The 27,324-nt window shown below is 58.4% G+C and overlaps 4 protein-coding genes and 1 long non-coding RNA gene across 16 annotated transcripts in view; 2 read left to right on the top strand and 3 right to left on the bottom strand.

Moving 5' to 3' along the window:
- MAD1L1 (mitotic arrest deficient 1 like 1) overlaps positions 1-5,244 on the bottom strand; it is a 331,750-nt gene extending 326,506 nt beyond the window's left edge. For 4 of the 5 annotated variants that reach the window (XM_082430571.1, XM_082430573.1, XM_082430572.1 and 1 more), the window contains exons 1-2: positions 5,100-5,197; positions 2,562-2,724 (exon numbers count right to left, since the gene is read on the bottom strand). In XM_082430571.1, the coding sequence (XP_082286697.1) occupies positions 2,562-2,711 (150 nt within the window). In that variant the 5' untranslated portion in view covers positions 2,712-2,724; positions 5,100-5,197. Of the gene's footprint in view, positions 1-2,561; positions 2,725-5,099 lie in introns of all 5 variants that reach the window. The other variant, XM_082430575.1, reaches the window with a different exon arrangement.
- Positions 5,245-5,356: 112 nt separating this feature from the next.
- On the top strand, positions 5,357-7,045 carry LOC309645473. Its single transcript, XR_014254905.1, has 2 exons — positions 5,357-6,192; positions 6,299-7,045. It is a non-coding gene; the product is annotated as an uncharacterized lncRNA (long non-coding RNA).
- MRM2 (mitochondrial rRNA methyltransferase 2) lies at positions 6,460-12,755 on the bottom strand (the record flags this gene model as incomplete). Of its 2 annotated transcripts, none has more annotated exons than XM_082430599.1 (4): positions 6,460-7,775; positions 9,817-10,106; positions 11,757-11,896; positions 12,647-12,755. In XM_082430599.1, 4 exons carry the CDS (start codon positions 12,707-12,709, stop codon positions 7,336-7,338), a joined length of 933 nt encoding a protein of 310 aa, XP_082286725.1. In that variant the 3' UTR covers positions 6,460-7,335. The 2 variants fall into 2 exon arrangements, with proteins under 2 accessions (XP_082286725.1, XP_082286724.1); XM_082430598.1 differs by lacking the exon at positions 12,647-12,755 and adding an exon at positions 12,031-12,174.
- Positions 12,756-13,320: 565 nt separating this feature from the next.
- NUDT1 (nudix hydrolase 1) lies at positions 13,321-18,829 on the top strand (the record flags this gene model as incomplete). The annotated part of the gene is made up of 3 exons (XM_082430607.1): positions 13,321-13,472; positions 18,096-18,241; positions 18,511-18,829. The coding sequence occupies 3 exons, from the start codon at positions 13,321-13,323 to the stop codon at positions 18,681-18,683; spliced, it is 471 nt and encodes a 156-aa protein (XP_082286733.1). The 3' UTR covers positions 18,684-18,829.
- A 3,089-nt stretch (positions 18,830-21,918) lies between these two features.
- The window catches only part of SNX8 (sorting nexin 8), a 40,365-nt gene continuing 34,959 nt past the window's right edge, over positions 21,919-27,324 (bottom strand). For 6 of the 7 annotated variants that reach the window (XM_082430578.1, XM_082430579.1, XM_082430581.1 and 3 more), the window contains exons 8-11: positions 26,011-26,079; positions 24,928-25,077; positions 24,493-24,642; positions 21,919-22,084 (exon numbers count right to left, since the gene is read on the bottom strand). In XM_082430578.1, coding sequence (XP_082286704.1) covers positions 21,974-22,084; positions 24,493-24,642; positions 24,928-25,077; positions 26,011-26,079 — 480 coding nt within the window. In that variant the 3' untranslated portion in view covers positions 21,919-21,973. Of the gene's footprint in view, positions 22,158-24,492; positions 24,643-24,927; positions 25,078-26,010; positions 26,080-27,324 lie in introns of all 7 variants that reach the window. The other variant, XM_082430580.1, reaches the window with a different exon arrangement.

Below are 27,324 nucleotides of genomic sequence, written 5' to 3'. Positions count from 1 at the left end.
CACCAGGGGCCAGCAGTTTGGGGCCTATCTCAGAAGTCTGCGTCCCCCAGAAGGTAGGTAAATAAAGGGGAACTGAAGCTCTGAAGGGCCTCAGAAGACACAGCCAACAGTACCACCGAATCACCGACTGCAAGGGCCTTGTCTTCAGGGGGCTAGAGCCCAACCCCTCCAAGAATGGCCTGCAGTCCACCAACGCAGCATCTCCTGGGCACTTAAGAGAAATGCAGAGTCTCGGGTCACACCACACAGATACCAAATTGGAACCTTCCTTTTAAACATATCTTCAGGTGATTCACATGCACATGAAAGTTCAAGATGCTCTGGGCTACAGAAAGTGGTTCTCATTTCAATCAGGGACATGTGGCACTGTCTGCAGACACAACTGAGCGTCACAAGAAGGGGCGACACTCTGTGTTTGCTCCTGGCACGTAGCGGGTAGAGGCCAGGGATGTCGCTAAACATCCCACGATGCACAGGAATATCCTGCAAAACAAAAAATTATCCAGCCCAAAATGTCAACAGTGCCAAGTGTGAGAAATCCCAGGCCAGAGAAAAGACATTTTCTCCACCCTTCCCCCACTGCTCTGGAGGCCAAAGTCCACACTTTCTTTACCCCTCTGATACTTTCTCTCATTTCAGTTCCCACCTGTTGACATTTGGGAGCTCCTAACTCTACCCTCCATCAAACTCAGCCTTCCTAGTCTCACTCTGAGTCGGCAGCTAGGGCCCAGCTTCTTCAGAGGATGGCAGGACCCCAGCTCCGAGGGTGTGGGTACCACACGGGAGTCCCAGAGACACACATCCATTGGCGGCATCTTCCTGGAAGGTTGACCATACCTGAAGGAAAGTCACTGAACATATTTTTATATTTAAGCCAATGCTGACACGTAGCACAGCGGACTATAAACGCCTGCACACAGAAACAGGAACCTTAAAATAAACCAGGGGACGGGACTAGCAGGCAAGACACTGCTCTCTGCCTCCAGACTCCCCAGACCCGCAGCTGCTCTGTTCCCTCACCTGCCAGGCATGGTAGCAAAGAGACAGAACACTGACTGAAGTCCTGAGACAGGACAGGTCCAAGGTCAGGGCTCCTAGGCAGGTCCTGTGCCACGTGGCTCTCTAACCAGCTCACTCTGGCTACAGCTTTCATTTACTGATATCCCAACTGGGGAAGCCTTTCAGGTCATAGATGAGTGAGAACTAGGGACCCTGGAAATTCTAGACTCTATAGTTCCGACAGGCCAAAAGTTCCCAGACATCTGCATCAATAAAATTATAACTTTCTTAGACCAAAGTTGCCAACTTCATATTCTGCCAGTGAGCAAGGATTAAAAAAAAAACAAAAAACAAAAAAACCCCCTATAATCTATCACCACCACCATTTCAAAAAAAGGTGTTTTAACAACAAAAAAAAATACAAATGACCTAATTTCAGGATAAAGAACAGTGCTTGCCAAAAAAAAAAAGGGCAGTGAGCAACTTAGCCCACTAACAAACACATAGTAAGTAATTCAACTATTCAGCAAACGAATGCATACAAACACACCAGCCTCTGTTTTAGCAAATGTGGCATGGACTCATCAGGGCTCCCAGAGCAACAGGAAACCACTGGCTCATCTGACACAGGACACTATAGCAGAAAGGCTGCAGCAACACAGGCAAGGCTGACAAGAGAGAAGGAATGCAAGCAGAGAAGCCAGAGATCACCTGATGCAGCCCTGACAGTGGCAGGGGCCTGGACATGGCTCGGACACCACATTCCCTCCCTATGTGGACCCAGTGATCCCTGCCCCAACTAGCACTGACCCCAAGACTCTTCAGAACCTGAAGTCCTTCAGGAGACCTGAGCCTTTACAACTGTGTCCACAATGAGCATTGCCGAAAACTTGGAATAAAGTGAAATAAGACTATGAGCAAAGTGAAACTGTAAAAATCACCCCATGGCAGACTGAAGCGAAGATGTGCAAATGGCCCCCATAGTCTGAGACTGTCATATGCCCAATCCTTCACTCACTGCCCTGCCTTACCTGCCAGGCTGACCAAGAACCTGTGCTTACAACACAGCCCTGCCGTGTGCTACACCATCAAGGGAGCCAGCAGCTGGCTGCACAATTCCAGTGGTCATGTGCCCAGGCAGTTTCGGATTATTTCCCTCGATTAAATGAATCAACTGGCTTTCCAATCCTACCTCTAGCGTCTGCAAGCTCGTTAGTGTCAGCACAATGCCGAACACCAGATCCACTCTGGGGGAGCTGTTATCTCAGGCTTTTGAGCCAGGACAGCTCAGGGCCAGACCATGACCTCTGGCTGTCCTCCCAAACTACGACTACCCATGCTGGAGATGTGGGAGATGGCCAGCTGGCCTCTAGGCTGAGACAGCGCTCACCTGCCTCAACTATATGGGAGGTGAATCAGCCCCACCTAAGGGAAAGTCTGTGTACGTAGAGGCCCTTATCCGGACACAAACCGCTCACCTGCACCATGTGGCACTTGAACCAGCCCCACCTAAGGGCAGGTGCCTTTACCTGGAGGCCCCTATCCCAGCGCGTACCACTCACCTGCATGCTCTGTTGGTACTGCATCTGCAGAGAACCTGGGGCAGAGGTGGAAACATCCAGTCCAGATCCTCCCTCCACTCGCTGAGAAATGAAATTGTTCAAAGACCTCAGGGTGGATAGGACGGTGGTGTTTTCCCCCAGGTCTTCCATGGCCACTTCCCTTCTGGAGGAAAACAAGGGAAGGGTCACAGGGAGCCTTCTGATGCGCCATCAGCTCTGCCAGCTGCCCGGTCAGGGGGTACCTTTGGGCAGTCCCACTCCCCTGATGCTCTCTCAGAGCCCTTATAATATTCCAGTGTCCGTAAGCACATTCTTTGGAGTTAACTGGGAGCCCACACTGCCAATTTCTCAGAGAAGAAAAGGAGGCATAAAAAGACAACATGCCACCAAGCTGCTGACCATCAGAGTGCTGACCTGCGCACCAGCAGGACAGACAGACGGCTCCCAAGATGAGGTGTTGGGCAGTCAGGTGGCACATCTCCCACATAAGCACTCACTAAAAGCCGAGCTTCCAGGAATCAGAAACAAAGCACACAACAGTGGCCGTAAGGATGACAACCATAGCAGTGCTTATTATAGCTTAACAAAGACATTAATGAGTGTCACTACTATTTTCAGCCAGGTACCCCAAAGAAAGGTACCTGACATTCACTGAGCACCAGCACTTCCTGAGCCTGTCTCCTCATCTGTAAACTGAGGAGCCCACTTTTCAAAGCTGTGAGGATTATAAGGCCCAAAAGAAGTCTCCAAATGGCAGATGGTACAGCTATTGCCCTTGAGTTTGACTATCACTCTGCTTGTAATTTAACACATGACACGGCAATCATCACAATGGGCAGATGAATGAGATCTCCTTACACGTTCTTTCAGAGATGACAGAAAATGAGGCTCCAAAAGTTACGGAACTTAGACTGCAACCTGGGTCTGTCTGGCTCTAAAGGTCAAGGGCGCTCCACAGGCCAACGTGTGAAGGGCCGAGGACAAAAGCAGCAGAGAACACGCACCCCCAACCCTGCGCTGATGACAGCCTCACACCAGGCCGTCTACCAGGCAGAAGGTGTGGAGGTGTCCCAGGCACAGTTAACAGCCAAAAGGTGTGAATTCCTGCAGGTGCATACTGTGTTCCCCCGAGGAAAGCAGCCAGCTCTCGCTGATTTCCCCTAAGTATTAGACTGAAGACACCTGCCCCCAACCCACCCGCCCCCAAACAAGGTGAAGAATCTTGGTTTGATTCTGAATTTCACACTTAACAAGAAACCTGGCCTTGGGCACGAAGAGCCCTTGTCTTCTGTAGGCCATCGTTTCCACCCCTGCACGACACAGCTGTTCTCTCTACCTCTCCTGCATATTACAAGTGGAAAATGGGCTCGAAGAGGGACCGGGGAGGGGCACCCACAGTGCTGGGAGCCTCCCTGAGAGACTCAGGCCCGCGTGCAGCCAGGCAGCAGCGCTCTGCTCTGGGAGGCAAATCCTCCCGTTTGACCAGGGCCATCCTTTCCATCCCGTGATGGGAAATTTAGCCAATACACCCCCTTCGCAAGAGCTGATGCACTTAATACACCAGAATGAGAAGCACACGTGCGTTTTCACCTGCCTGGAACGAAACCACCCCATAAGGCAAGCGATAAGGTGAAAGCTCAAACTCCATCCTCTCTATCAAAGACACTCAAATCTTCCAGAAGTCTAGTCACTGAACGTGAACTGCTCTCAACGGAACCCCTGAGCTGGGAGTCCAGAGCACACCGCCTCTCGACTGCCCTCCTTGGCAAAAGGACACCTGAGGGCACCTACAGAAATTACCAGGATGCTCCCCGCCCGGCAACACCACTTCACACCGCCGTGGGCACTTACGCTGGCCTAAGTTCACCACCTGTCTGTCTGCTTTCTCCTAACTTATACTAGAGGTCAGATGCAAGTTCCCGCCCTACTAGCTGCCAGGAGTGCGACTACGAGCAAGGCGCTTCCCACCTTCCCACCGGTTTCCTTAGCTGTAAAATGAAGTAGTGGCAACTCCCACACTGTTCAAGTGAAGACGTGGAGGCGACAGTGCTGTCAACTCGAAAGGGCGGGACCAGGGGAAGAGCTCCTCTCTCTGCACTGGGCCGTCTGGGGGCGGCTGGGGGGGGGGGCCTTCTTCCCGGAGGCCGGGCGGTGAAGCACCTCTCCTCCGTGGCCGCCTCCGCCCCGGCCCTCGCTCGCCCCTCGAACCCTGACCATTTCCAGCTGCTCCTCTCGGAGAGGAAGCCTTGGGCGGCTGCACGGGACGCACCCAGGCTCGGAGGACAGAGCACGGAGCGAAGGGGCGCGCCGGCAGGGACCCCGGCCCCGGTGAGCACGCGGACAGACAGTGGGCGCGCCGGTAAGAGACCCAGGGCCGGGGTCTAAGAGGGAAGCGGGGACGCCGAGGGGGCGGCGCCCGCACCCAGACCCGGCGGGCTGCCCCAGCCTCTTCTTCGCCCGAACCCCGCCGGTTCGGCTCAGCATCCGCCCCCCAGCCCAGCCCGGCCCGGCCCCCCTCCCGGGACCCGGGCCGCTCACCTAGCCGCCTCAGCCTCCGTGCCGCCGTCGCCACTGCTCAGATCTCCCTCTTTTACGCCCGCGTATCGCGAGACGTACGCCTGCGCTCTCGCGAGACCTGGGCGGGGCAAGCCGTAAAGCTCCGGGTCCGCGCACCAACGGGTCCTGGGGCCTTCGTGTTCGTCCCCGTAGCCACCCACCCGCAGGAGACCCCGCTCGGAGAGGACTGGGAACCAAAGGCCAGCCCGTGGGACTATCTTGGTGGCCCCGGCCTCCGCGGGTCAGGCTTCCACAGGGCGGCTGCCTCGCACTGTATTGTGGGGAACAGCACCGGCCAACGGTGGCCTCGCAGGGCCAAACTTTCCTGCCCGCCGGACTAGTCCGCAGATTTTGCCACTACAGTATTTGCCTGAATGAATGCCTTTTTTACTTTCCCCTGCCCCTCTAAAACAACGCGAAAAACCGGGCTACTAAGCTACCCTCCCAGCGCCCTGTGAGCTGTCGGGGCGCGATGCCGTCGTCTGGGTCCCAGTTCTCCAGGGCGCAACGGCAGAGCGGGGCGAGGTCAGCCCACAGCCAGCAGGTCCCTCCTGGAAGCACAGCAACCTGCGTCCACTAACGGGTCTTACCGGCCCCTCCTCCTCCCCGCCCCCTGCTAAGCGCCCAAGGGTCTGCACCGAATTCCCTTCTTCCAGAGAATAAAACACAAGTTTGTGTGGCCGGAAAGAAACGGGATGGGGAGGTGCAAGCAGGACAGGAGGCTCTCTGGGCTACATTAGCGGACTGCGAGCGCAAATAAAACAAAATTTAAAAAGTCGGGCCTGCAGCTTCCTTCAGTGATCTGGACTACCCTAGGACCCTATGGAGATTCCTGGGTATCTATTCCTTCCCCCAGCGATCCTTCGCATTTGTAAACTAAAACTGCTGCCTGCCATATCAGTAAATAAAAGACGTTCCGGTCACCAGCCACTACAGCCACCCCCGAGGGTGAGCCCAGGGAACTCGGGATGGAAACAGCAAGCCCGCCGTCAGACACTGCAGCCACCACCTCACCGCCCCTGCCACCCCAACGGCACACCGAGGAAACTCAGGACGCTGGCCCCAGAGAGCTGAGGTGCACATCAAAGGAATGATTTCAGTGAGCCCCGACTCTGACATCTTCCCAAATGTAGAAAAGCACTAAATTCCTTAACTTGAGATGTCTTGCTTTCTTTTAACAGTGATCACTTGATGTTCCAACTACCTGGTCTTTGCTGCTAAAACTCCTATAGATCCTGGCTCCCCCCTTGCCTCTTTGGAGCAATCTCTCAGAGTTATCTGAGATGCTGTGTCCGGGCTTAAGTCCTCAGTTTTGTCCACCAAATAAAACATAACTCTCAACTTTTAGGTGGTGCATTTTTTTTTCAGTCTACACATTTAATCATCATTACAATCAATAAACTCTTCTTAAGGGATGAGCACACCTCCAGGAAATGGTTTTGAAGAAATTAATTTTTCAAAAGACAAACTTAAAAACATGGGAATTCCATAAAATAATACGACCTACATTGTTTTGTAAAGTTGCATCGAGTTCCTGGAAGAGTAAAAGGAAATAAACGAACACACCACTTCGCTGCTTGCTTTGGCACTTACCTTTAAGTCTTTGGAGGCTGGAGTATTACAGCAACAATTCCAGTGAGAAAACAAAGCACACCCACCCCATGCATAAGTCACACCAAATGTCTTCCCTAATTGTTCTGAGAACTCTCACTGCTTGAAGAATGGATGTAGTTCCAGATCATTGGCCAGAGAGACGGACACAAATCCCCAGACTGAAACTTCAGGTTTTTTCTACATGACACGGTAAACCCAAAATAACACCTGGAAACCTGTGGGTTGTTTGGGAGCAAGGGTGGAAGCCTGTTTCTCTGTAACATACTAACGTGGGTATGAAGAGAAAGTTACATAAAGGTGTCCGTGTGTATGTTTCTCTGCCTCCGAGTGTTTTTATCCTTCCCTCAGTCTGCCTTTTCATCCTTTAATCTCTGCCTGTCTCTTCCTCTTCACGAATCATGTTATAGAGACTTTTTTTATCATATGTCTTGGACACTGAATATAGTTTTGTCATATCTTTTAGGCCTAAAAAAAGGTCCCCCATTTGTCCTGCCCGCTGCATCCCAGATCAAGCTCGGATCTCCCCAGCCACACTTCAGGAAAGGGCTCAAGCTACATTTGCAGTGAAAAAGAACCAGAAACAGCAGATGAAACTCTCATTCCTTCACAGACCTTCCCCCTTCCCTCTTCGGTACTGTGTGGCCAAGAGGTACACCTCTGATGATTCTTTCCTGCTGGCTTCAGGTTTTACAGTCCTTGTTTTCTGGAATTCCTCTGTCAGTCTCTTCTGTAACCGATGGCTCTGACTTCCAGCCCAGGTTTTACACAGGAATGTTCCCCCACGGTGCAGGACTTCTGGAGCCATGTCCAGAAGGGACAAGCACAAGCTAATGAGCCTGTCGTGGTCGAGGCCCCGGATCCCCGTGGCGTTGGGCGCCATGTCACTCAGAATCACATCCGCTCTCCCAGCAGGAAGCAGTTCTCGGATTCTCTGGAAGGTTCTTGGGTCAGTCACATCAGCAGGGCACAGAAAAGTTGCTCCTTCCAGGGGGAGTATGTGAAGGAGATCTACCCCAAGCACAAAGCCAACAGGAGCACGGGGATCTAAGGAAGAAACGGTGGATGTGCTTACTTATTTACACCCTGAGTCTTCCCACAAAAAATAAATGCAACAAAATAATAAAATAGAAATAAAACGTCAGGACCGAGGAAAAGAGCTAATGTGCAAAGATGTGGACACAAGCCTCTCCCCACTTTCTATACATCCTACAAAAACATGTGGCGGGGAGTGGTGGTCCTTCTACCTCCGAGGAAACTGAGGCCCAGAGAGAAGTGACTGTCCCAGGGGACAGGCAGACCTGGGGCCACACCCTGGGCCTTGACACCATCTCTGATTTCATTTCACTCCCTGAGCCTTGCTCTCCATGAAAGGGCTTTTTATCTCTGAGTGGTCTTTATGACAAACTGAAACAGAAAATGACAGACCAGTATACAAAATGCCTCTGGATTAAATCAACAAATCCATTCTGCAGTTTAATCCAAGTTCTTTCAATGTAGAAACTATTAGAAACAAGCCAAGAGAGGGGGGAAACGGACAAATGCAAAATAAGGTAAAAAAATTGATACCCTGCCCATATTTGAGTGATGCCAGCTGTGAAATAAAAAGATGTCATTGTTTCACCTCACCTGAAACAAGATTTCCTGCCCGCACAGCTGCTGCCCCCAGGCTCCACCTCCCTTCCCTTCCCTTTCCAAGCTCCCCTCTTCACAAGCCCTGGTGGCCCCTCCCTGCACCACCCCTACACGCCAGGGTAGATACAGGTTAGATAGATGAAGGGAACAGACTCTCGTAGCTCAGTCGGCTTGGTAAAAAAGCTGCTCCACGGGTGAGGGGCAGGGTGTTTTATCTCTATCTAAAGATTGGAAGTCCGGGTATTCTGCAGGATACCTCATTTTTCAAAGGCAAAAGCTCTCCATTTTCAGCCCTGGCAAGTGGGACATCTCTCGTCCCATTTTATACACTTCTGATGTCTCCTTTAACGTCCCACGTACTACAGCCCCAGGAAGTGTCCTCTAAAGGCAAATGGCTTTGGTTCCATTTTTGCAACTTCTGGGAGTAAAAGAACCCAAACCATTTGATCCACACACTCTTTGCTTCTGCCACCTCTTACTACAAGTTAAACTTGGGCATTTTCCTGCTTCTACTGAAGAGAAATTAGGGGGCAGGAACCACTCAAATCAGTTGTTAGGAAGTCTGTGGATAGACTCAGTGGTGGGAAAAGGAACAGAAGCTTCTGACTCACTCATTCACTTAGCTGATAAATACTAAGCTCAAAAGAAATTTTTTTAACTGTTTTTAAGGTGTCTGGGAGAGATCTTTGTGAACTTCACATGTGTCATAATGCCAGTGCATGTGGTACCCTCAGACTTTACAGCAGGAAATGCAAGTGGTAAGGATCGTTACCACAGCACTGCACACGCTAGCAAAAGACCCAAAAGCAACCTTGGTGCCCACGATGAGGAGACTGGCTAAACACCAACAGTACAACCGTTATCTGGAATACTACGCAGCTGTTTCAAAGGATGGCATAGTTTTCTGCCTTGCATAGGTAGTTAGTTGATCTATTAGTGAGAGGAAACTTTTTTATATAGACGATCTTAGCCAAAACCCCTAAATGTAAAACAGATAAAAGCTAAGTCCCTCAAGTTGAGCCAAAGTGGGGAAGCCAGAGCCACAAGGGCCCCCCGGGCAGCCCCAGGAGCACCTCCAGGAAACCCAGGGCTTCAAGGACCAGGACCTGGAAACCCCTGAGGTTGACTCAGTTGTACTGTCAATGGAAAGACGTCAATATATCAGTCAGCCAAAAAAAAAAAAAATAGCTCTGTTGAGGCTCCAAATCAGCAACAAAGGTACGGGATGTGCACCAATATATTAGTCTACACACTACTGCCGTGTGATCTGAGGTGATTTTCATTTTCATTATCCCTTTCTACTCTCTCTCTCATTTTGAAAATGTCAGTGTTGTATCATTCCTCCTGAACAACCGCGCAGAAGCACGTGCCTTCGCAAGGCGGCTCAGCTGCTCTGCATCCCCTGGCAGAGGGCGGCGCCTGCGTCTGAACCTCGGTGGTCAGGAGGCCCCACCTGTGCCTGCAGCGTTGACGCTCTGCACAGCCACCTGGCTCCACGCGCCAGGAGCGGCGCCACAGTCTAACACCCGGAGGCCAGGCCGCAGAATCCGGTGCCTCTCGTTCACCTCCAGGAGCTTGAAGGCACTTCGACACCTGTAACTCTCCACCTTCGCAGCCTTCACAAACGGGTCCTTCAAATGCCGCATCAGCCACAGGTGCTCAGCGCCGGTCCGGCCCTTGAGGCAACTCCCACCGGTGTGGAACCTTTGACGCTGAAAGGAAGCCCACACCAGCTTCAAGGACCTGGTGAGGAAAAGGGAGGAAGCAGGCTGGCATCGCAAAGACCAGCAGGTCAGGAGCTCGCTGGGGCCCCAGGCTCAATCCGCACGTTTTCAGAGATGGGACAGTGCGGCCCAAGAGGGAGAGGTGACTTGACGAGGCCCCACAGCCGGAAAGAAGGTGTTATGGGCTGAACCGTATCCCCCCGAAGTCTCTATGGTCAAGTCCCAACCCCCAGCACCTCAAGAGGTGGCTGGTCTTTAAATGAGGCAATTAAGGTAAAATGAGGTCACATGGGTGGGCTCTAATCCCATATGACTGGTGTCCGTGTAAGAAGAAGTTAGGACACAGGCACACACACACACAGCAAAAACCACATGAAGACACAGGGAGAAGATGGCCGTCTACAAGTCGAGGAGACATGTCCCAGGAAGCAACCCTGCTGACACCCTGACTTCAGATTTCCAGCCTCCAGACACTGAGCCAGAAAATCTCTGCTCTGTAAGTCGCCCGTCCTGGGGTGCTTGTTCATGGCAGCCCGAGCAAGCTCCTCCAGCAGGCCTCTCCCCTTCAGTCCAAAGGTGTCTTTTCCCTCCTTAAGCTTTCTTCAGAAAAGCTCAAACGTTAATGGTAGTCACCTTGTTTGTTGTCAACCAAAGTTTTCCCAAGACTGGTTAAAAATGCTGATAAAATTAATGAAAGTAACATTCTTTCCCAGCAGATAGAAATTTCCACTGGGCTTTGAGAAACTCTGAGAAAACCCCGTGAGGACAGGTCCTTCCCTTGCTTAGTTCCATGGCTTTGGCGGCTAGTACAGGGTCTGACCGGCCTGTCACACTTCTGAAAAAAACTGAACTCACCCTGTGTGTGAACGAAGCGCAATTTCCAAGCCTCTTAGGGGAAGTGGGGTCGTTAACAGCTTACCCACTGCGAGCTAGACGCACCTCCCTTCACGTCTCAGAACAACCCGACAGAGCAAGCTCTGCGTCCTTTCTTCTGATGAAAAAGGCTGCCGTTAGCCCCATGGCTAGCAGCCAAAAGTCCCTTCAGCATGAAAACATGGTGACAAGATTTGGAGACAATAACGTGGGAACTGCTGCCTTCAAAAGGCGTAAGGAGCCTCAAGGAAAGAGGGCACAGGGTGGTCCTGGGCGCCAGGACTAATCCCACCGGTCAGCGGAGGCGTGGAGAGCGGAGTTACACGCCCCGAGCCCACCTGATGTGGGCAGCGGGCCTCCAGCCCCATCCCACGGCCTGGATTCAGCCACGTGGGCCTCTCACCTCTGGCACTCAGGCTTCAGGCGTGCGGAGCTCTACACAGCTTCCCCTCCACCCGCGGCGCCCCCCCACCCGCCCCTCCCTTCCTAAAGCCCCCTCCAGCTCTCCGCCCGCCCGCCCCTCCCCGCGAGCCTTCGCCGAGCGTCCGCTTCGTGCTGGCAGGTCTCCCCTAGTCACCTCGCCGGGGCTGACCCTCTCCGGGCCTGGACGAGGTGGGCTCTGCGCCCCCTTTCGGACCGGAAACCTGGGGCAGGCCCCTGGCCACTCCGCCTCCCGCAGGCATGCAGTAGGTGCTCCACAAATGCCGGCTGAGCGCCAGCCGCCGCGCCCACCGACCGCCCCGCTCACCGACCGCCCCGCTCACCGACCGCCCCGCTCACCGACCGCCCCGCTCACCTGGCCATGAACGCCGACCTGCTCCAGCTGCCGCCACCGGAAGTGCCGGCCTCGCTTCCGACCCGAGGCCACGCCCCCGGAAGCGGCGCGCGGGTGGGAAAGGTGCGTGCAGAGCCCGGGAGCGCGTGAGTCCGGGAGCGTCGCCACGGGAGACGGGCCTGGGACCTGCCGGGGAGCGCCCGGTGGGCGGGGGCGGCTGGAGACCCTGCACGGACGAGGCCCCGGCACGGGAGTCCGAGCCTGGCGCTCGACTGTGCGTTGTCTTTAAACCCTAGTCGCGGGCCTCGGTGTACAGGCGACCCCGCTGAGAGGCCACCCGGCTGACACGGGGCGCTGCCCGACCCCTGACTTTAGGCGGGCTCTCTGGGGACCCGTCTGATGGCAGAACCAAGAGCTGTAGCCAGCTAGACTTCAACATGCGGTAGACGCAGGTTTGGGTAGCGGCTCCGGTGTTTGATTTGGGGTCAAACGTAGCCTCTCTGAGCTTCAGTTTCCTTGGCTGAAAATGGAAAAGGTAAGTGTCAGCTCACAGAGTTGTTGGGTCTGTTAAAGGGGATAATTTGGGGGAAGTATATAATCAGTGCCTGATCACTGACAGCTGACGTTTCTAGCAGCAGCAGCAGTATCCCAATTACCTTAGGAAGCCAGGGCTTTGGACGCGAGCAGGTCGGGGACGTGACAAAGTCCGCAGACTAAAGGGAGGCTGGACCGCAGAGACCCACTTCTCCTGCCTGACCTACCGCCAGCACCAGGACCCAGGCCTAGGGCCCTTTTCTCAGACACCGCAACTTCCCAGGAGGATCGCTGGTCCTGAATCCTGCATCTCGTCCAGTGTGGGCCCCAGACTGGGGTGGGGATGGATCGACAGCTAACTTGGTCCTGCTCTTCCAGCATTTCTCCAGCAGTGGCCAGACGTCACCCTCCGAGTCTTTCTCTGGACCACACAAACCCATTCGAGCAGGAGAGGCCCTTGGGTTCCAGCACCAGGTCCCAGAGCAGCAACAGTTGTGAGCAGAGTGTGAAAACCTGTTCCAGGAGCGGGGACTAGCCAGGCCTCCTCGCTGGGTGGACTCTCCACTGTGAGAAGCCATGCATGTCTTGGGAATCTGGGGGGCTGCTCGTGCAGAGAGGCAGAAACCAGAACACAGTAGGCCAGAAGAAGGCCCCATAATGAAAAGACCAAGGCCAAAAGCCAGACCCAAGAACCGCTGGGTAAATTGCATGGTTCTCTTGGTGCCCGGTGGGCTCGAGGCCTGGACACAGGAGCAGGAACAGCCCTGTGCCAAGGAGTGGGGAGGGGAAGGGATGGGCCATCATCTGACCTGCTGCATCAGCCCAGTAAGCGAAGGGCCTGGGCACTGATGCCCCTGGGTTCTGGGGGCCAGGCCTCTGTCTACCCCAGAAAACCTGCTACATGTGGCAGAGCTGGGACGTTGCCTCCCCCTGCCTTGCAGAGCACATTTCCTGTACCCCCGGCCCCTGGCCACCACAATACACCGCTTCCGTCCACACCCAGGTCAAGCTGACCCAACCCCTTGCCGTCCCCGCAGAACCCAAGGGCACCATGCGTGCCTCGAGGCTCTACACCTTGGTACTCGTGCTGCAGCCTCAGCGAGTCCTCCTGGGCATGAAGAAACGAGGCTTCGGGGCCGGCCGGTGGAACGGCTTCGGAGGCAAAGTTCAAGAAGGAGAGACCATCGAGGATGGAGCCAAGAGGTGAGGGGAGGGGCAGGCCTGACCGCAGAACCAGCTTCCGCAGGCGACAAGGATTCGGGCTGTAGAGCCAGGCCCCTGATTTGACCGCTTAGAGCCACATGACCTGGAGCCCAGACTGAATCCTTGAGCCTCGGTTTCTTCATCTGCGAAGTGGGGATAACAACAGTACTTACTTACCTCTTAGGACTGTTGTGAAGATTGAGAAAATAAACATAAGGGACTGAGCGAGGCCTGGCACGTGGTCCGTGCTCAGTACACATTAGCTGCTGCTCTGCAGTCGTGGTTTTTAGGACATATTTGGGAAGCTGCTGTGCAGTGGCTTGGGCAGGAGAATCCTGGCTTCCTCTTTCTAGCCAAGGGACTGGCCAGTCACTGGGCTCCTTCCTTTGTTCAGGGGAGCTGGTGACGAGCGTGTCTGGGAGCTTCCGCACACAGTCTCAGTTCTTCCTTGACACACCCACTTTCACATGGGAAGAACTGAAGCCCAGAGAGGTTGAGCAGTGTGCCCGAGATCACACAGGCCTCCAGACCGCAGCCCCTTTGCCTTCCTGCCCCTCGCAGGCCTGTGTGGATAAATCCAACCTCCTGTGTCATCCACTGAGCCCCACGCGGTCTGGCCTCGCCCCCTCGCTCCCTTCCCTGCCCCCCGGACACCCCAAGCTGTCGTCACCCTCCCACTCTTCCTGGCTCCTCCTCTGGCTGACCCCTCCTCGGCCTTCACATCGGAGAAGGTGCGCCTCCCCCAGCTCTTCTCCATAGACCTCTGGATTTCCTTCACAGAACCGCCACCTTTCTGATCACACTGAATTACGCCCTCTGTCCGTCATGAGGCCAGGACTGAAGACCTTTTATAAGTCAAGTTTGTATTGAAGTATAAAGTGCATGTAGGAAAATGCCAGTCTTCATTAGGGAATTTTTAAGAAATGGGTCCGTCATTTAACCAGCACGTAGATCAAGAAATGGGACTGGAGGGTGGACCCTGCCCCCAGGGGGGCAGCCTGCACCCTGACTTCGGTCACAGTTGATGGTTCGGCCCATTCGGAAATACCCTGTAGAGCGAGCCTTGCAGCTGTGGCTTCTTCCTGGCATTATGTCTGCACGTGGCAGTGGTCCAGTCCGGTTTAGGAACACGCTGCAGCCTGCTCATCCCGGCCGGGGGCTTTTGGGCCGCTTCCGGGTTGGAGTTGCAAGTGGTGTAGCTGTGGACGGTCCTATACGGTCTTTCCGGCGGACGCTCCCCTGGAGAATTCAAGGTGTTCCGCCTTAGCACATACTGCCAACCGGCTGTGCTCGTTTAAACTCCCGCCAGCAGCGTATGAGATCCGCTTCCTCCAAACCCTCAGCGACACCTGGCATCTTCTGTCCTTTTCCTCTTAGCCATCCCGGCAGGTGTGGTGATACCTTGTGGAGGTTTTAATTTGTTTGCCCCAATGACTAATGAAATTGGGCCACCTGCTCAGCGTCTGTGGGCCACTGGCATAAACTCGGTTCAGCCGAGCAGACGCCGTGCTGGGCCCTGCAGTCTGCCCCCCAGACGCTCGCTGGACGACCAGAAGGCACTGGAGCCATGACCCCCAACCTCACTCCTCTGTGCCGACCTCACCACAGATCACAGAACCGTCCTGAAATCGATGACTTTGTTGTCGTTCAGGCTTGCTTACTGCTTTATTATCAAGGTCTCAGTTACCCTCTTAGAGCCTCGTGATTCTTTGCCCTTTGGAGGCCTCGTCCAGCAGGTGGGGCTGTGGAGGGCGCTTCCTCCCAGGCCACCCTGAGCTCCGTTTTGATACCCAGGCGTCCTCGAGGGCATACTCAGCCCCTGCAGGCAGCGTGCCCCGCTGGGGGACGTCCTCTCCACAGGCACGGGGCACGAATGGTCTCCATGCTCTGCCCGGGGGCCCTTCCTTAAGGCAGGGTTGGCCTTACCCTGAGACTGAGGCCAGAAGTGCAGCATCCAGGGCCCACACCGCCCGCCTGGTGTAGACCAGTCTGCCTGTGACTGCATGGCACCACGCTGGTGCCCAGGGCCTGTGGGTCAGCTCCCTCCAGGAGCCCCGTGTCCTCTCCCCAGGGTTCCAGCCTGGGTGTAGGATGGAGCCAAGCGTCAGGACCACCCCGACAAAGGACTGTTGAGACCCTGCAGGGGGGATCGGGACGGGTGGCAGGTTCTAACGCACGGGGCGCAGACTGAGACCCACCCCAGGGCCCTGGGACTCCAGCAGCAACAGGGCTTCGCCCACCTTGGGGATGACTCAGCCGTCGGCCCCAGGCCCCTAGGGCAGCTCTGGCCTCTTCCCGTGCACGGGTGTGGGGCTGCTCCTTAGGCCCCAGGCCCTGGCTGTCCTGCCCTGACGAGCGAGGTCACGGCAGCCCTGGGGGTGTCTGGTGCACTGCTCTTTGGGGTCCCAGGGCGGGCCCCACTTCAACAGCTGGGTTAACGTGTGCTCCTCACTCAGCAGCAGACTCAGGTGGCCGTGTGAGACTGGTTGTCCCTTCCTCTGTGCTGGACGTCCTTGGGGGGAAGCCATCTGAGCGCCAAGGAAGATGCATCCTTCCTCCTGGGGGGTTGCAGGGAGTTGCAGGCACCTGGGGACCCAGGGTGCCTCACAGCCAGGTTTCAGCTTTGGGTGTGGCGCACGCCCACCTTTCTGGCCAGCACCCGCAGAGCAGCGGTGAGGACACAGAGCACCGTGTCAGAGAACTCTGCAAGGCCGTGCGGCCGGCGGGCCCCCGAGCTGCACCGCGGGCTCCGGACCGCAGGGCCACCGCCCCGTGCCCCCGCCGTGTGGGGAACATCCCAGAGATGCAATCAGACACGTCAGCAAAACTGGATCAGTGTCACCCCCGGCTGCCTGGTTATCCCGGCCCGAAACAAGCTCAGCTCTGCCTGCGCGGACACATTGATATTTCATACGCTGCCGTGGACTCCGGGAAGAGGAGCCAAAATTAGTCAAAACACTAAATCAGTAGGTGACGTTTTTAAAAACGAGCTCGCCAGCCTGCTGCCGGAGGTAGGGGCGGGCCCTGCGGAAGGCTTCTGTTACATTTAACTGGGGAGCCATTTCCACCCCTGCAAGTGAAAACACACGTTCATTTTTTTAGCTCGTGTCTAATTTTAATTAACCATCTCAATGAATAAATTCCAGCTTCCAGCGCATCACTTGGGCGGCATGTGAACGGCAGCAAATGGATGCAGTTCCTCTCCGGGCCTCACAGGAAGGTTAGGGCAGATTCCAAGCTCAATAAGGCGTCCATTTAAATAAGACCGTTTAACCCAACACACGCGTTTAACAAACACCGGTTTCCCTGGCTCCTCATTACAGGCACAGGAAGTAATTATGCATTGTGTTGCTAACATAACTCAGAGATCAAAGCTTAAAAAGACCTTTTTTTAACCTACCACTCTAAATAGTCAGGTATAATTAGAATGTTTTTACAGCAACAAAAATACAGGGCAGTGGGGAAGTGAGACTCTAGCAGGAGACACAGGTGCCGAGCTTCACGGGTGTAGAGCTCGTGGGGTCCCCAGAGTCCCGAGCACAGCAGAACATCCAGAAAGCGCTTGCCAAGGATGGAACGAGACGCAGGATGACCGCGGCAGGGCAGCCGGTGGGTGAAAGGCTGGTGGCCGACGGTGTGTACGAGGATGCTCGTCTCGGCGGGTTTCGTGATGAGCAGGGTGGGACTTTTATTCTATGACACACAACCGCCGAGAAGCTGGTTGAATTCCCTGACGTGTAGCACGTGGCTCTGCAGTGTTGTGTGAAAAGCACAGGTACAAGGTACGGGCAGCACATTTGCAGTTTTTAAAAGGGAGGCACAAAGGAGAAAGACCCAAAGGGGAAACTGCAGTGGTGGCAAGGGTCCTTGCTGGTGAGGGGTGCGTGTGTTTGCTAGACTGTCTACAAGGAATATGCAGCTTGGGGAAGCACTGTTCAATTCAAGGGGGGGAGTCCCGGTTCTCCTCGTGAGTCGCCCGGCACTTGTGCACTCAGGTGGGGAGATCAGCCCCCTGACCCCTTCCTCCAAGCACAGGTGGTTGAGCTGGGGGAAGGGGTGCTGAGAACGGGGGACACAGCGAGACAGGCCCAAAGCTCATCCCCTACCATCAAGCACGGCTGAGGTGAGCTGGCTGGGGGTGGGGCCTGTCTCCTTGGTGAAACAGGAGTTAAAACAGCCCCTTCTCTGGGGAAGAGACAGTAGAAACCTGCAGTCTGATCCTGAGCTCTGAGCAGGGACAGGACGGGAGAATTCTCTGGGCAGGAGGACTTTGGCTCAGGGCTGGGTTCTGGGGGCTGCAGCCCGCACAGCACCATGCACACGTGACGGCCTCCGGGAGAGCCGAGCAGGACAGGTGGGGTCTCCCGGCTCTAGCACTGGCCTCCCGTGGGACCTCCGAGCAGCTGAGCAGGGCCAGGCCTGGCCTGCCACGTGGTGCGCCCAGGGTGCTCAATTACGGAGGTCTGGCTGCCCCTAAACAGCGGTCCCCGAACCCGAGCCCTTGGCCACATGTACACACTCCGCCCCTCCATCCTCCCAGCCCCATTCCTGGCTTCTGCGTGGGCGCCGTGCTTTAACTGTCACCTTACGTCCGTCAGTGCACCCACCTGCCTCTGCCCACAGGGAGCTGCAGGAAGAGAGCGGTCTGACCGTGGACGCGCTGCAGAAGGTGGGCCAGATCGTGTTTGAGTTCGTGGGCGACCCCGAGCTGATGCACATGCACATCTTCTGCACAGACAGTGTCCACGGGACACCAGAGGAGAGCGACGGTGAGTCCCAGGGCTTGTCCCTTCACGGCGGGTGAGAGGGAGGCAGGTGACGAGCAGCAGGGCAGCCCTCCCCTCCCCCAGGGGCAGGTGCTGAAGTGCACCAGCACCGGAGCCTCCCTACTCTTCTGTAAGATAAGGGATACAGTCACAAGGGTTAAAGATGAAAGTATGTCAAGTTCCTCACACAGAACAACTCAGTAATTCCTCACAAAAAGTCAGTTTAAAATCTGGATTGAACATCGATGACTGTTCCTCTTCACTGACTTCAGAAATGCGCCCCCAGTGGTTCCAACTGGACCAGATCCCCTTCGCTGACATGTGGCCCGATGACAGCTACTGGTTTCCCCTCCTGCTTCAGAAGAAGAAGTTCCACGGCTACTTCAAGTTCCAGAATCACGACACCATCCTGGACCACAAGCTCCGCGAGATGGACACCGTCTAGGACAGCCGAGCTGGCCCCTCGGGCCACGGGAACTCTGCCCAGCCACGCTGTGGCTCCAGGCTCCGCAGGCCGGCGGGCCTCCAGTCTGTCTGGCGCGTGATTGGGTGGAAAGGAAAATAAACCTTTTACCTTTTCAACATTCCTCACCGGGCCTCACGAAGTCCCATCCTCGGGGAGCCGCCAGATGTGCCTGGCTGTGACCTGCACCACCGGACAGAGATGGGGGGAAGAGACACAGGTGCAAAAGGGGAGGGGACGGCTTTTCGGACATCCCACGGGGCAGAGCTGGTGTGGGAGGCCGGGCGTAGGTGTGCGCAGGGCCGCGGGATCCGGGGGTGGGCTAGAGGCCGTGTCCTCCTCTCACCACCCCCCTTAAGGGGAAACCGAGGCGCGGTCAGGGCCCAGGGCTCCAACCCCCGTCTGATGTACCATCACCTGGTCACCCTCCCTCCCCCAAGACAGGCTGATCTCGTCCTGGTTTCTGACCCCGGGGAGGGGGCTGGGGGGTACCAACCACTGACACAAAAACTTCACAATTTGACGCAACTTTTATAAACACGTTTAATGATAGTTGTTCATGTAAGTTCAGTGATAAAAATCTCGGAATGTAGCTCATTTGTAAACAATTCCAGTTAACGGGGTGTGATGGTCATTGATCCCTGCAGCCGTATAAAGTGCTTCGTACATAACCAGACTCAACGCAAAGCAAGAGGAAGGGCCTCAGACACAGAACCGTCCTGACCTCCGGCAGCCCGAGCCCCGTGTCCCCACGGCAGCCTGCCTTGGCCACGTCCTCCCTCCCCACTCTGCGTCTTCGCCCGCTGACTGGAACATCGCTGTGGGTCACCACCAAGTCAGCCGGACACAGGCTGGAGGGACGTGGCCTGAAGGCACACGCCTTGGGCCGGGCTAAGGCAGTGGTGAGCCGCACTCAGCCCTAACGGGACGGGACGGGAGCGGCCGAAGGGCTCCCATCAGGAAAACGGAAGCGGACGTCCTTTCACGGGGCTGTGACCAGGCTCCCCCGGGTGCGAGGAAAGCTCGGACACAGAGGTCTGCGGGCCCACCTTGGAGCTGGAGCAGCCTCTCCCCCCCTTCCCCGAGCAAACACTGAGCAGAAAACCCTGCCCGCCGAGCCCGGGAACCCAGCGGCAGCCCGGGTGGAGGGCGGACGGGGAGCTTTGTGGAAAAGGTGCCTCTGCGCCCCCAGCTGCCACGCGAGGGGGACACGGTCACTCCAGCACCTTCCCGCTGACCCCTTTCCAGCACCTGGGGCGGGGGGGGAGGGCGCATGGACCAGAAAGCGCCCTGCAGGTGAGCCCCTGAGGAGAGCGAGGCCAGGCCTCCAGCCGAGAACGTGCTCCTGGTTTCCACGCGGGGGCCGGTCCCGCCAGGAGGGTTCTCTCCTGCAAAGTGCGTCTGAAGTCTTTGGTGTCAGAGCTCTGCCTGGTGACCCGTGTGGGGAGAGCAAGCCTCAACCTGACCGGGAGATGCTCCCCGCCCTCCGTGCCGCTGTGCCACCGCCCAGCACGCGGCCGGGGCGTCTCCCCCGCTCTCCGCCGTCCCGTGGCCTCGTGTCCGTCACCACCCACGGGCAGACCTCGGGGGTGCGCAGCCACCGCCGCGGGGCCGGGACAGCAGAGGCCGGTGGTCACGCGCTACGGCTCAAGCGTACACAGCACCCGGGGACCAACCTGCAGGGCAGCACAGAGCCACGCAAAGTGCTTGGGAACCCGTTTCTACACAGAGAGAGCAAAACGCAGGAACAGCCCACAAAGGGACAAATGGCACAGACGGCCCCTGCTGGCCAGGCTCCGGGGGCACACCGCCCCTCTCCTCGTCCTCCAGGAGACTGGGAGCCCGGCACAGGAAGGCACACGTTGGCTGCCGTGCGCTCCAGCGGGGTGGGGTGCAGCTGGCCTCCCCGCACGCCTGTGGCTTTGCTGGCACAGGCAGGATCCACATGTGGGTGAGCCCAGGCCCCGGTGGGCACGCTCACTTTGCCCTGGTCTGTGACGTGTGTCAGCTCACCAGGGAAGCCTGGTACCACCCGGAGCCTCTGGGTCCCACGTGCGTGCCTCACACCGAGGGCAAACCCCCAGAACCAGGCACGTGTTGCAGGAAGGCAGGGATCTCAGACCCTGCGGTGCAGTCGACCTCCTCCAACGCCCTCCCAAGCCAGTGAGAATGGTGAAGGACGGGGGGCACTTACACAACAGGGGTTCAGGGCAGGACACACCCAGGCCCCAGGCGGACATAAGCCCACACGGCTCCAGACGGCCGCCCCCTCGGAGCAGGCCCTGGGCCGGCAAGCGTGGCAGGGAGGCTGGAAGGAGGGTTCCTGCTGCCCTGAAGAAGCGAAGTCGGTGTAACAGGGGGTCACCAGAGCGACACAGATCCCCCGTGCAGAGCCCACTGCCCTGCCAGCCTCGACGCTCACGGTGTGGCCTCCCAAGAACAGACCGGCAGCCGCCTGCACCTGGACAGACGGCGGAAGCACCGGCTCACGAACCTCCAGACGCCTCGGTCCCCGCTTTGTGCTCCACACCTCAGACCGCCGGGCACACAACAGGGTCACGGTGTGAGCGTGCACACGTGTGCGTGCCGTGCAGGGAGGGACACAGACGCCAGGGCCGCCAGGACTCACTCACAGTTTGGGCCCAGGGACCCTCGGGCTCCCGCTCGCACGGCCACGGCTGTCTGCGGGCCGCAGCGGAAGGTCTCGCTGACCAGTTCCGTGTGGGACACGGCCACCGCCATCCGACGGCAGCACGCCGGCTGCGGGGACGGTCCTGCCCCCCTCTCCCCGCTCAGCTATTCCAGAACCCTCCCGACTGTTCTAGCACATGGGGTCCCCTGCACACACCCCCCTGCACAATCTGCTGTGTGAAAACCATCCCTGCCGCCTCGCCCTCTGTGGGTCCTGGGAGAAAACCATTCCAGGGACTCAGCGCTCTCGCCACCAGACTAACAGGCCACGGTGCGCGTCGGGAGGGCCGGGCAGGGTCGAGGGCAACCGGGACAGACCCCGTGTGGCCGCGGCTTCCGGGGACGCCCGGCGGCCTAGTGCGCGTCCTCGGCCTTGCTCCCCGCGAGGGGAGGGGAGCCACGGCCACCGGGACCCGGCCCCAGCCCGCCCGGGCGTCAGCTCCTCCACAAGGGGCTGCAGCCCAACGCCGGGCCCCCTCGGGGTCCAGGCAGCCACACGTGAAGGGAATCAAACAGGAACACACCGTTTGGAAAGAAGTTTTAGTGAGGGCGCCGCAGCTGCCGCCCACGTCCTCCCGGCACTAGCGAGGAGACAGGCCGTCCTGCGGGGACCTCGGTGGGCTTGGGGCGCCGTGCGGTCCAGCGAAGAGGCACTGTAGCTTGGGCTGCAGGTCATTCCACACCTTGCTCATCTGGAGGAGGAGGGGGCAGGGCGGGGTGAGGAGATGGCGGCCGCCTGCGGCCTGACGCACCAGCTCTCTCCTCCTAAAATGCCCACGGAGAGAGGACACGCCCGTGTAGCCACGCCAGCCCGCGTGTCACCTCCCCCAGAGCTCCCGGAGTGGCGGCGGGCCGGCCTTCCCACCCGCATCGCGGCCCAGCGCTCCGAAGACCCCTCCACAGACCAGCCCAGGTAAGGGCGGACCGCAACCAGAGGTCACCAGAGGTCACGGAGGCCGGTGCCACCGCCCCGCACGGGGACAGAAAAGCACGGGTCTGCTCGACGCAAGGCGTGTTATCGCTGGGTTGCTCCCTCTGCCAGGTCTGCAGGTGCTGGCCTTCTGGGCGGCTCAGAGGCCAAGACAGCGTCCAGCAGAGGAACACAGAGACGGGCACAGCGAAAGCAGGGCGACCGCCACCACAGCTCCCGGCCCCAGGCGTCTGCGAGGAAGGAGGCTGAGCGGCGAGGCCCGTGTCCGAGACCAGCACTGGGGCAGAGGGGCTCGTGTCGCAACAGGAAGCAGCGTGGCCCTGGGAACGTGCGGCTGGAGCAGAGTCTAGTCCCCGAGTTTCGAGACCGGGGCACTCACAAGTGACCCACAGCGGAGAAATCCAGGATCGCGTCAGGAAATGTCCCCACCGGCCACCCGGACCTGCCCGTGAGGTCTCACCGGCGTACAGCCCTACCTCCCCCAGCGCTGCTGCTGCCTTGGCCACACCTGCAGTTCCCACACTGTGCCCGAGGGCACCCTGGGCACCCCAGCGAACTCCAGGGGCACCACGAACTACGAGAAACACTCAAGGGAAACTCGGCATTTGTCACAGGCTACATGGACCACTGCTGTGACGCTGTCTGGAGCTAAGAACCTAAGAAACAGAACCATTAAAACGGTACTTTGGCCTCGCGCTGCTGTGAAAAGTCACTGAGGCACTAAGAGAAAGTCGAGGAACTTCTGTCTCAGGCGGGCAACATTTCTCACTCATGCCCGACTCCCCTGGCGTCACACTGAAAGCACAGACCCTTGAGTCCCGGGCCCAGCGGTTCTGAAAGCAAGTCTGAGGGGGATCTGTACACTAACCCACACGCTGAGCAGACCCTCCAGGCGGCCCCAGCACTACTGGCTCCAGACCGCTCTGGCCCGGCCACCTCCCGCCTGGGTGCACCATCTCGTGTCTTCTACCCCTGAACCCGCACGCCCGGCCACCGCCCAGCACCCTCCGAACTGCAGGTCTGAGCTCCCTCCACACGCTGCTCACAGAGGCCTCCCTGGCCCTCCGGGCAGGGTCGCCAGCTTCCCAGACTGCACCCCGGCCCACCCCCGGGGCCCCGCGTGGGACCCGTCCCCTCCAGCTGGCCGACCTGTCGGGATCTCCCACTCCTCTGGTGTCAGGGACGGCTGCGGGGCAGGTGTGTGCCCAGCACGGCCACAGAACCCGGCACGGAACAACGACTAAGCAGCCCATTTCCACCAAATCCCCGAGCCGGTCTCGGAAGGCTGCAAGGGTCATATTCTATGCCACTTGTCAGGTAGGGACACTGGCGCAGAGGTTAAACAACCCAACCAAGGCCGTTAAGAGCTCAGAACTAGTGCAGAGCTGGAAGCTGAGACAGCTAGGATGTGAGGTTGAGAGAGTCTGAGCCTACACTACCTCCCCGCCCCCCGCCTGCGTATCAAAGAGCTAGACGTGGCCCCCGGCAGGCGTGTCCCTCACGGGAGGTGCCGGTACCCCCAGAGCCAAGAAGGAGCCCGGGATGGAGGATGTCGGGGAGCAGGAGGGTGTGGGCCACCATGAGGCCGGCAAACGCAGAAGCGGGCAGAGGTCGTCTAAGCGTCTCTCAGCCCTGGCCGGACACACACATCCCAGGCTGCACCTGGGGGCAGTGGGCAAAGAGCCAAACACCAAGCTAGACTTATGTGGCTGACACAGGCCGTCATCGCAGTCTGCAGGGTCCCTGGACCGTCACGGCGCTTCTCAAGGGCTCAGCAGGGGCTTCAGAGAAATATCCCATCTGTGGTCCCCCTGCACCTCCTCACACTGACACCCGCTGTCTGCTCTCATTCCCGGGGATTCCATGTGCTTTGCCTCTGACCTCTGTCTGGAACTCCTCCAGAAGCGAAGAAATTCTCCCTTTACAGTCCTGCTCTGCTCGCCCACCACCCCACCCCCCGGGAGCCACAAGGACGACGTCAGGATTATCGTCGGCTACAATGAGACGAGCAGATTTGGACGAGAACGGTTCCAAGTCCTAGCTCACCCGCTGCACTCATTTCCTAAGTAACTCTTCAAGGTCAGCCGCAGGGCTGCCAGACCTGCAGGAAGGGCTGCTGCAGGAAGAAGGGCGCTGGCCCGGACGGGTAGGTGTGTGTGGGGGACCCACCTCCTTGTGCCCTTGGATCTGGGAGCTGACGAAGGCCCCGAGGATGTGGGAGGTAAGGGGCAGGTAGACGTGGACCAGCTGCGTCTCCTGGTGCAGGCAGTACAGGGAGAAGTAGTTGCGAAGCTCCATCGTCTGGATCACGTTCTCCTGCTGCAGAGCAAAGAGCCCCTCGCGACTGGCCCAGCACACGGTGGGAAGGAGGAGCACCAGGGCCCACACACCAGCCCTCCTGAGCCCAGGGCCAAGCCCCTCCTCCGTGCAACACGTCGGTCACGCCGGCTCTGTCACCCGGTGCCTGGGCGTCAGCGTCCCGGCAGCTCAGGGAGCCAACCACAGGAAGCCGGGGAGGACGGCCCGGGGCCCAGCGGCAGGTGCGGGAAGGTGCCCTCGCGCCCGCCCCCCACCCCGCAGGCAGGCCCGGGCCGCCGGGCCCACCTCCACGATGCGGGACTCCAGCTGCTCCACACACTCGGGCTCGCGGTTCTGCGCGGTGGCGCTCGTCATCTGCCTCTTCATCAGGCTGTACTTGTGCAGCGCCCGCTGGTGCTTGTGCAGCACACCCTTCTCGTGCCGCTCGCAGAGGTCCTGCCGGGAGGAGGTGGCACGTCAGCCCAGGAGGCGGGAGGCACAGACGGCATCCGCTGCACGCGGCCTCCACGCCGGGGGGCGAGGACGTCTCTTCCTGCCTAGAAGCAGCTCATGCGCACCCCGCTCACTCCACTCTCGGTGTTCGCGGAAGGGAGCGTCCCGCTGAGCCACCCGGGGCGAACTGTGGGGGGTCGCGGTGCAAATCCGCACAGCCAGAAACCCACGGGGAAAGGAGCAGCGCAGAGCGGGGACAGCCCTGGACCTCACACGTCACGCTGACCAACGTCCAGAAAGCCAGTGTCCCTCCAGCAGCAAGATCAGTCTCCTAAAGGACGACGCACTGGCATTTCCCTGGGGCCCTAAAGTAACCCCGATCACAATTCCTGTGGGGATACTAGCCACGGAATCACAGGGCTGCAACTTCAGAGGCCACTGGCTGCTATCCCACCCAACAGAGGAACCCCTTCTAGAACCTTCCCCACCAGCGCTGGGCCAGCTCCCCCTGAGCTCAGCACAAAGGATCCTCAGGGCTCACAGGCAATCCATCCCGCCACCGACGGTTGGAAAGCCACCCCTGTCCCCAGCTGAGGCCTGACTTCCCAGAACCTCCACCCCCTAGAAGAGGCAGCTCCCGCTGCGCCAGCCCCTCGTGTGTTTATAGAGAGCGATGGCAGTCACACTCACACACACACACACACACACTCACGCGCACGCGCCCCTCGCTCTCACATCGGGGAAGCCAGAGGCCTGCCCACAGCACCCTGCAGGACGCACACCCCCCCCACCCCGGGGAGCCTGCAGGAGGCCCATCGACACCCCGCAGCCCTGGCTTCCGGCTCTGTTGCCATTTCCCCCGGAGTCACACCCTCGAAAGGTCACAGCAGCCTTCTCAACAGCTCTGTCCCCGACCAAGCAGCAGCCGAGACTCACTTTATAGGACTGGAGCAAATCCAGGAAGAGGTTCAGTTTCTCCACCACGTCGTTCTCCTCCTGTTTGCCCTGGAAAACACGGGGCAGGTGGGCCAACAGCCACCGAGCACACAGGGCCCAGAGCCAGGGGCGCACACCCACCGCAGGCCTGGGCTGGCTCGGCCCCCAGAACCGCGGGCCAGCTGTGCAGGGGGCCCCGTCCACACGACAGCCCGCCGACGTGAGGCCGAAGCCTCGGGACCTGCAGGTGGACAAGAACGAGGGCTGGGTGCCCTGCGCCCACCTCGCCTCCCGCTCGCCTCCCTACCCGCCCAGCAGCCTGGCCACCGCAGACAGCGGAGCTGGGTTTAAACGGGGGAGCAAGTGGGAGGGATGCACCAGGGACAAGGGGAGTCGTCGCGGTTTCAGTGAAAGGGAGAGAAGCGCGGCCTGCGAGGGGCCGAGGGGAGGGACAGAATCTGAAGACTCAGCCGAGCTGCATGAACCGGGTCCTGCTGGTGCTCTGCTGATGCGGAGACGCGGGCGGGGGAGGGGCCGGCCGTGGGGGGCGGCGGGGGGCCCGGACCCCGCACACGCCTCTGCACCCAGGTTGACGCGGGGAGCCCCGCGGCGTCGTGGGAGGGGGCTGGTCGCCGACCAGGTGTCCTGGTAACGATGGGGTGAAGCCCCGCTCGCTCCCAGAGTCACCCACCGCACCCGCGAGGTGTGTAGCCCAGGGCCGCTCGCACGGACGAGCCACGCCCACACGGCCAATGGGCACCGATGCTCAGAGCCGGTCCCGGGCAGGAGGAGTCGGTGCCAAAGCCCTGGGCTGGGCTGCTCTGGGCCCAGAGTCGGTGCCTGGAGACGAGGGAGGGCAGCATGAGGGAGAAGTGCGGTCTCTCCACCTCCTGCTCCAGGAACGGCAAACACGGGCCTGCAGGCCGCCACGCACCCTCGCTCGGTCGCCACAGCAACGGTCAGGCTACGGTGGTTCCCAGGAAACCCCCCATGCTAGCTCTGTGGTCCCGGCCACGTGTGCTGGGGGGCTCTCGCACCCTCACATCCCTCAGCCACCAACACGCGTCAAGTCCCTCTTCCAGGTGTGCTGAGCCCCTCTCCCAAGTGCAGCACTGGCTCCTCCGGGAAACCAAGCCCCTTCTACAACCTGCAGAGCTCCAGCCATGGCAGAGAATGAAAAGCTCACCCCATAAACCGCACATCAGACTTGGTATGGGGAGGGTGCAGGCAGAAGAAATGAAGAGAAGTCCACGACCGATGGGGACACAAGCGCTGGAATGGGAGCCGGGGGCTTCCACCCAGGCTCTGGCACCA

The sequence above is a fragment of the Balaenoptera physalus genome (genome assembly GCF_965194825.1).
Source record: "Balaenoptera physalus genome assembly, chromosome: 16".
Lineage (NCBI taxonomy): Eukaryota > Metazoa > Chordata > Mammalia > Artiodactyla > Balaenopteridae > Balaenoptera > Balaenoptera physalus.
Note: the sequence above shows the minus strand (reverse complement) of the source record. Positions and strands in the feature narration are given on the sequence as shown.